The sequence below is a fragment of the Telmatherina bonti genome (assembly GCF_933228915.1).
Source record: "Telmatherina bonti genome assembly, chromosome: 24".
NCBI classification, from domain to species: Eukaryota; Metazoa; Chordata; class Actinopteri; order Atheriniformes; family Telmatherinidae; genus Telmatherina; species Telmatherina bonti.
In genome coordinates, this window is record NC_136633.1 from 19,180,534 (window position 1) to 19,189,728 (window position 9,195).

Sequence of the window (9,195 nt, forward strand, 5' to 3'; positions counted from 1 at the left end):
TAGCACATTAGCCTCAGTTCTCTTAAAATCTTGTAAATTCTCGAGTTTGCGAGAATTGCAGCATATGCAAGGTAGCCACATAGTGTTTTTTGGGGGGTTTCTACGTGTTGCAGGGAATTTGCCACAACTTTTCAAAACCTCTTCATTTTTTTTCTAAAACTCTAAAATTCCCTGTTCTATACAGCATCATTTTTACTGGAAATGAACTGGTCATAACCCATTACGTCACATCCAGGGACATAAATGCAAAGAAAATGTTTCCATTGCACTTTTGTGATATATATTTTTATATCAAAACATCTGAAAAACCACCTCATGAGAGCCTAAAAACTTTTTAGTGATATTTGAGACTTTTTTGTTTTTGTTTTTTGGTCGTGTTTCCTTCAGTATTTTTTCCATCCATCCATTATCTTAACCGCTTAGTACAATGATAGTTTGTGGGGAAGCAGGAGCCTATCCCAGCTGTCTTTGGGCGAAAGGCAGGGTACACCCTGGACAGTTCCCCAGTCCATCGCAGGGCCACACAGACAAACAACCACACACACTCACACTCACTCCTAACGGCAATCTAGAGTAACATCTATATATATGTGCGTGTGTGTATGTATATATATATATATATATATATATATATATATATATATATATATATATATATATATAATATAATATAATAGTTCTTTATGAGCCTCAGAGTTTTAAAAAAAAATTGTTCACAGGATGCACTGCTCACTGGTAAAACTGCTATTTTACATAACCTAAACAATTAATAAAAAAACATTCGGGTATGGGTCCAAAAAACTGAGTGAACTCCATCAGAGTTACAGGACTTTCCTTTTCCCCTTTTTTTCTGTCTTAACACTCTCTTTGTCTGATGTACCTCATGCTTGAGATCTTCAATATTTGACCCACGAGCTTCAGCCAACAGAGGGACAGCCTCTTCTTTCAAAAATGTTGGACTTGATGGATTTAGGGCCTGTACACCTTTCACAATGTGACAATTTATGTTTGAAAATCTTCCTATTTCTCCAATCATGTTATCCAGAACTGGATAGTACACAGATGTACAGAAAGTGTACTTACTATCTATATGCTGTCCCAAAGTACGGGGATGACATCATCCTGAAGCACCTTTGTTTTTTTTCTTGATCTCTTTGGTTTTCTCTGAGTTGTGTCAATGTTACACTGTTCACATAAGTGTTTCACTCCACATTTCATCAAAAGAGTTTTGACCACAGTACTGGACCAGAGTCTCTTTAAGAGATTCAATAAGCTCAACAACTTTAGAACAGTCCACTGTTTTAGACTCTAGCCTGTCGGATAGAAACGTAACCATTGCAACCAAGCATTCAAGTATTTCATTGTGGATAGTTTTGGTAGTGTATTTTGCATTTTTCATCTCTTAAGTGTTGTGGTCTTCTACCACCCCCTCACCTGGTCTTGGATTTTTTCACATACAGCAAACACTGAGTTCTGTTTCTTTAAAACATTTTATTCCTACTTAAATCCCGGTTTTAATCACTGTCTCTTCTCTGCAGCGTCGAGCACCGCCTGAACACTGTCCTTCGCCTCCTGCAGCAATCCCGACACTCTCCTCTGGATCTGTTGCAAACAAACACATTTCTGATGACTGGACAGTATTTAGATCAGAGTTACCTGAAAGCACATCGGCACACTCACGGCCACTTTGACGGTTTCATCGGTGATGTCTTTCAGGTTGATCGTTACATTGTAGTATGCTCCAAAAACAGCCGTCTCCAGGGCTTTGGCTGCAACCTGAAAATAAACGCTTATGATGATGATGCATTTTTACTTAGTTTACACTGACATTATTATCTCGTCACCATGATGTGTTCATGCTTCCAGACTGGAGAATCTGGGCAGCTATGAAGGTTTGTGTCTCACCTGTGCATCAGATTTGCAGCTGATGTTTCCATTTGCAACGATTTCTTTAAGATATGGCCAGAGAACGGTGATTCTCTCAGCCAGAGCCAACGGGACTCTGATGGCTTGCTGCAGACCATCCTGCATGGCAGCTTCTCTCCTGGCAACATCAACATCATGTTACAGTTTAATTTCTTTTCACTATTATGCAAATAACAAAAATAGAAGAAATGTTTTTTTTTTTCATTTGTCTTTGTTTCATTCTCCAACATAAAAAAGTGAGATAACAGATTGTTATCCGTATTCTGATTTTTGCACAAACCAACAGGGAAAAACTGGACTACAGTGCTCAAATTCCTTTTTTTGTCTTCCATTTGTGGAAGCAGGGTGATCTGAAGTTGTCTCTGGTACGTGTTTGTAGTGTGGACAACATGCCCAAACTATATATTAGGTTTTGATTAAGACAGGTCTGGTCCTCCTTACCATCCTTTTAGTGTTTCTGCAACAACAGCTACCAATCAATTTCAAAACCGAACTCTGAGCTCAGCACTGCCCACTAGTGGATGAAGTGACTATAACCATGGCAACGTAAAAGACACATGAGGGGGGGGCATCCAATATTTGCTGCTCACTTCACTCCACAACATAACCTTCATTCATTCATTCATTCTCCTTAATCTGATGACTGTGCAGACCTGACATGACATCGTTGTGAAGTGGCGTCATGCTAATGAAGCTGAATTGTATAATAAATCTGAACTGTATTTATTTATTTTATGTTTTCTGTTTTTTACTCTTTTATGTTTTCATTTTCTATATTATTTTATTCTTCATCACTTAAACCTCATGTTGTGCTATGATGCTAATGTTTTTCTGAGTTTTGAACATCACTTTCTTCTTTGGTTTTTAAAGACTTAACTTTATAGCTCAATACTCTCGACTTATTTGATAGTACGGTCAGATCGATAATCTGCATTTCTGGACTCATCTCGGTCCAGCTGAATCCCAAGACTGTATTATACAACTTTATCATCCAGACGAGTTTTGCATTTTGCATCAAGTCACACACTAGCAACAGATATAGATACATTGGCCATTTGGAACACATTGTGATGGAAGGGGAAGGGGGGGATCAGTTGTAAACTGCTAAACTTCTGCTAAGCATCTTTAAAATGCTGACAACTAAATTATTGATTGGACTGGACAGTTTAAGACTTGGAAATCTACAAGCTTGAAGGTTTTTGCTGCTCCCTGCTGTCATAAAAATGTGTCATATTTACCTTTTTATTTGCTCTGCAGTGTTTTTTGGCATTTTTAGTGCTGCCTGCAACAGAAAACAGGTTTTATCTGTACTAAAAGAACAAGCAAATTAAGTTACGTTCTTAAGATTCAATTACTTTAGTAATTAAATCTGGAAAATAGGTCTGGTTTCTGCAGGCGTAGGATTCACCATGTAGCTGTTGAAGGCGGAGGAGTCGGCGTCCACCATGAGCAGCAGATCGTTCATGGCCTGGTGAAACGGGGGGATAAGCCTCCTCATTACACCATCCAGATTCTCAAACTGTTTCTTCCCATATGTCATCTGACCCACCATGGCCCCCAGCGCTGCGCCCTGAAGGAAAAACACAAACAACAGCAAAGATGTTTAAAGGTGAAGATGAGTCACACTGCTGGATAATGTCTGTACGTAGCGGCTGTAAAACCAGACGGAAAGAGATGAAACAAATCAAACCAGTGAATGATTAGAGATTCATCGTTACACAGCAAGGTGGTCACTGGTTCAATCCTTGGCTGGGGCAAAAGACATCCAAAGACATGTGTGTTAAGTGCTGGGATAGGCTCTAGCTTCCCCATGACCCTGAAATGATTTGCATATTTACTTTTTTTCCCCCACAAAACTATCTCTGGACCCCCGAGTGGGTCCCTTAGTTTGGAAAACGAGTTGTTCCCAACCTATTTTTTTGAGGACCCCTCCCCCCCCCACCCTTTGCTGAAACCATGCTTGTTTTGTGTTTTCATCACAGAGATTCAAACCATAATTATGGATTGTGGGAGTTCTCTTCAAATTCAAACTAAAGTAAAAAAAAAAAAAAAAAAAGGCTTCAGGTTTATTACTGGTATTGTTTACAAAAGCATAAATCAATAAAAGGTGAAGTTAAGCAAAAAATATTTGTACTCACCAATGCAGCGATGGCAGCAGAAACTGATCCTCCTCCAGGAGCCGCTGTGCGAGCTCCAACACTGCGGACAAACTTCTGCAGAGACAAAGACACCAGCTGTCCCTCCTCCTGCGACCTCACCATGTACCTTCATAGGTAACACACACCCATGTTTAGCAAGGCGTTTCTGGATGTACAGGAGAAAAAATAATGTGTAAAACTCACTCTATGATTCTTTCCTGTGGGTTGAATGGGCCCAGCGAGTCCAGGCCGAGTTTACTGATCACCTGTCCACAAACAAACAAACAAACAAACAAACAAAACAAGCCTCAGAGGCGGGGAGAACACCTCCGACTGTGTTTCCATAAAGGCTCGTCTGCTCACCAGTCGGACTTTGTGCTCCTCTTCGATGATGAAGAGTTTGTCTCTTTTGATGTAGAAGTCAGCAGAGTCCAGCAGAGCCTTCAGGGGGATCAAACCGACGATCTGAGAGCCGACCACCGGCAGCTTCAGCTCCTGAACATGATAAAGTAGCATCAGGAACAAACGGCTGGAGGAGGCGGAAACCAGAAAGTTCCGTTCACTCAGAATGAATTTAAATAAGTCAAAATAAATTATTCACAGTCTGATCTGTTTGTTGATAATTAATCAGCATAAATCCAACTGTCCATCCTGATGAAACATGTTGACGTACGAACATGAACATTTTTATACTGCTGTTTCACTCAGTGGATGGTTGGTCACATGACTTATTCTCTGCTGGCAGAAACACGCTGATACCTATTATTGTGTAAATATCTGCAGATATTCCCAAATGTCATCAAGCCATATTTTATTAGAAACAACATGCAAGATGATGAAACTGAGACATTTTATACGAGTTCGTTTTAAGTCTGATGCAGGATGTGGTTCAGCATGGTCCTGCTGAAATCTGCAAGGTCTTCCCTGAAAGAGACGTTGTCTGGATGGGAGCAGATGTTACTTTTCAGCATTGATGGAGCCTCACAGATATGGAAGCTGCCCACACCGTCGGCACTAATGCAACCCCATCCCATCAGAGATGCAGGCAGATAACAAGCTGGATGCTCCCTCTCCTCTTTAGTCTGCAGGACACGCCGTCCATGCTGTCCACAAACAATTCCACAGTTTCATCCAGTTTTTCCACTTTGCCTCAGAACATTTTAAATGAGCTTTGGTCCAGAGAAGGCGGCCGTGTTTCTGGAACCTACATGTGTGGATTTCAGGGTGAGCTGTGTCCACAGATTTCTTGAATCTTCCTGAGTCCATGCACTGGTTTCCAGTAGAGAATCATGTCTGTTTTTAATGCAGTGCTGCCTGAGAACCCCAAGATCATCAGCACAACTGCCACACCGACATTCCTACTTCCAGTCATGTTACAGACCTGTTGCCAGGTGACCTAGTTAGTTGTCAAATGATCCTCCAGATGTTACTTTTCAGCTTTTTGTTTCTCATGTTCAAATAAAAAAATCAGCTCATATTTTCTGTCAAAAGAAAAAACGTCTCAGTTTTAACATCACATATATTTATGGTTTGTTATGTTGATGAGATTTGGAAATCATTGCATTCTGTTTTTTTTTTTTTTTTAATTTTAAACACCATCTCAACTATTTTAGGATTGGAATTATTATTTTAGTTTGTGTTTTCCTGCATTAAACCAACATGTGACCAGTAACGTCTGAAGTTTCACTAAAGTAATTAAGATTCTAGACTCTGCTAGCCTTTGCACTCTCAGTATATTAAACTTAAACTTTTTAATGCACATCAGTTCCCAGCTGCTGACTTGAACCTGAAGGCGTGTGGAGCTCTGACCTCAGCATCCCTGCAGATCTCCTCATACACCGTGTGGAGGGATGTCAGCTCATAATCCAGGATGTTTGTGGATACCTGGGCGATGTTGGCTTCATCCAGGTACCAGCCCATCCCCTGTACCTTCTTCAGCAGCCCTGGCTGTAGAAAGGAGGGAGTGTGTGTTTGTTGGGCTTCTCTTGTTTATTCATTTTATTACTGTGTTCCCACTTTCTATCCATCCATCCATCCACCCATCTGTCTGTCCATCCATCCATCCACCCATCCGTCCACCTGAGCAAATATTCTGCTGAAGTCAACAAGTGCTGTCTAAGATAGCAGAACATTCAGACCTAGGGCCCCTAACTGGCCATCGAGTTCTACCATCCTCGATGAGCAGTCTAGAAGCAAATCAGCTTCTAGATGCATCCTTTCTCCAACACACCTCAATCAAATGGTTAAGTTCATCAGCTGAAGCCTGGGAATGAGACATTCATAGATTCAGGTGTGCTGGAGATAGGTAGATCTTGAGGACTGGACTTGGACTCCCCTTATTCCGACATTGAATGAGTGGTTCAGACTCCCAACATGCACCTGGTCCTTCCCTCGGCCCTGCTCCCGGATGTCCAGTGCGATGCGATGAGCCTGCTCTTTGGTGCTGATCAGGTTCACGTTGTATGCAATGAGAAACTTGCGAGCACCTGTTACCGTGGCACCCCATGATGGTACAAAGAGGGCGGGGCCAAAGTCAGGGGCCCACTCATCGTGTTTAAGCTGGAAGAGAGAAAAAATGCAAAGTCCAGATGTATGATGTTTATCGGAAATGTCAGTCAACCACCTGTAGGCTCCTAGCGCCTCACCTTGTCGGGTAAAGCTTCGTACTCTCCGGCTCGAACAGACGGAAGATTTCTCCTCTTCTCAGTTCGAGCTGCTTCTCCATAAAGATACACTGTGGAGAATTCATGTCGTCTTTACCTTAAATGTTTAAAACAGAATTTCTGCAGCCATTTGTCCTCTGAACTCCCTGACATGTCCCTTTAATGTCCTGACAGATGAAAGACGATTCAAAGCTTCCTCAAAACATCATCTTTTTTTTTTTTTTTAACTGATAATAAAGAAAATTTCCGAAGTGTTGCCACTCTGAGGATGCAGAAGAGTATTACAGCCACACAAAACAAAAAAAATCCACACAGTTTTCACCACAATGGTCCTTCTGATGCTTATTTTTGGTAATTTTCAGTTCCATAACCAGGGACGGTCTTTGCTATGGGTAATGTGGGCGACCGGCCAGGGCGCAATCTTTTTGGGGGTGCACAAGCACCCTAAAAAAAAAAAAAAAAAAGTCAGTAGTTCACGATGGGTGGTTTGCCCAGGACGCAAAGCTAGCCAGGACCGCCTCTGTCTATAACCCAGAATTTGCAGCTTGTGTCGTCACAACGACCTGAATAAAGGAAACGTATCACTGTGAATCTCACATCTCTCCACTGGCTTCCTGATACAAAGAGTTTATGTTAAAATGTTGCAGCTGGTGTTTAAGGCCATAAAGGGTTATGGTCAAGAGTAAGTATCTGATCTGCGGATGACATACGAGCCATCAAAACTTCTTAGATCATCTAGATCACAGGTGTAAAACTTCAGTCCTGGAGGGCCGCTATCCTGCAGGTTTTTCTCGTCTCCATGCTCTGACCCACCTGACTGAAATTCAAAAAATTGGCTGACAATAAGCTGCTGGATCCATTTGGTTTGAATCAGTTGTGTTGGTAAAGGGAAACAACAAGAACCTGCCGGATACCGGCCATCGAGGACTGGAGCGTGACACCCCTGATCTAGAACATCATCTTCTTCATGTTGGATCTGCATCAGAATCTCACCAGGCACATGCAGCATCTCTGCCAGTTTTTGTCCAAAAGCATTGGCGCAGCCAACGCAGTCGTCCATGCTGACATTTCTGACGGGGATGAAGGGACAGACGTCCAGCGCTCCAGTCCGTGGGTGCTCGCCTTAACAGGAAACACAAGTTAAGCCTTACAAGCCCATGCCAAGAAAAAAAAGGGGAAAATAGTCCAAATATTTTATTCTGAACTCAATACTGGGCCCTTTAACAAAATAATAACAAAAATTAATTTTCATATTTGCAAAGTATTACTGTATGATGTCAACATTACTGTAGTCTGTTATTACATAACTACTGTGTCCACAGGGAGGACAGAAGACAAGTATCAGATCATGTTACACTGGATGTTAGGCCAACTTTTCACCATTACGTAATGCAAAAGGTCTCAGAAGTGGTATGGTTGCAATATGATGCATACAGGATGATGGAGTGTTTCGTCATTCTCTTCTGGACACGTGCAACTTAATCTATTTTCAAGGGGCTTAGCTGTCTGTCACTGGAAGAAAAAACTTAACAATACCAGAAATCGCGGGGACAGTGTTGATTTGTACAGCTGACAAACCAGAGAAGAAGAAGAAAAGAAAGAAAACAACCCAGAAACTGACAAAGAAAAAGTTATAGAAGAAGGGAAGGAGAACATAAAAGACTTTTGTGCACTTTTTCTTCTTCTGGTGTTTTTGGAACATTTTAAACGACTATAGCAGCACAAAGCATGGAAATGAACTCTGAATTCAGCACTGCCCACTAGTGGATGGAATGAACATCTCCACTTATGTCCATAATGGAGCAGAAATGGGCCATCAAACTGCATCTGACAGTTCTGTGACTGCAGCTGAGGGGCTCAGACTGACCTGAGTGTTTGCTCATGTCAATGAGGCTGAAGGCCTGCTGGGCGGCGTTCAGCGCTCCCTCCACCACTGCCTCAGGGGAGCCCACGAAGGTGTAGACCGTGCGGTTGGTGGAGGCCCCAGCATCAACGTCCAGCAGGCTGCAGCCAGGTGTGCTGGAAATGGCAGCTGAGATGGCATCGATCACCTGATGGGTTCACACAGAAACTCTGCTTCGGTTAAAATATTTTACATCAGAATGAGGACAGAAAGCTGCAGACGGGAGGCGTTCAGGGACGGCAACCTGAAAAAGCATTATTATATTATTATTATTAACATTATTATAGCCACATCTGCTAACATCCAAATTACAGCATGCTATAAACGTTACATTACCTGATTTCTGAGAGGGAAAAAAATCAACGTTTACTAACTTTAAAAAGTTAAACTACAAATTGTTTAGCTCACCTCTTTGTTTCGACCCTCTGAGAAGTTGGGGACACACTCCACCAGCTGAGCCATGATATCTGCAAACTGGGAGAAAACCAGCAAGGTTCAGTCACACACTCCCCCCAAATCCCTTTTTCCTCTGCTGTCCGAAGGCATTTCAGCTGCAGTTCAATCA

At 41.9% G+C, this 9,195-nt stretch overlaps 1 protein-coding gene across 1 annotated transcript; it reads right to left on the reverse strand.

Annotated features, from left to right (window-relative positions):
- Window positions 1-1,518: 1,518 nt before the first annotated feature.
- Window positions 1,519-9,092, reverse strand: ftcd (formimidoyltransferase cyclodeaminase; the record flags this gene model as incomplete). The annotated part of the gene is made up of 14 exons (XM_079264109.1): window positions 1,519-1,602; window positions 1,681-1,776; window positions 1,906-2,044; window positions 3,165-3,208; window positions 3,335-3,496; window positions 4,065-4,191; window positions 4,269-4,330; window positions 4,428-4,559; window positions 5,874-6,011; window positions 6,444-6,623; window positions 6,710-6,798; window positions 7,721-7,849; window positions 8,595-8,778; window positions 9,039-9,092. The coding sequence occupies 14 exons, from the start codon at window positions 9,090-9,092 to the stop codon at window positions 1,519-1,521; spliced, it is 1,620 nt and encodes a 539-aa protein (XP_079120235.1).
- Window positions 9,093-9,195: the final 103 nt, after the last annotated feature.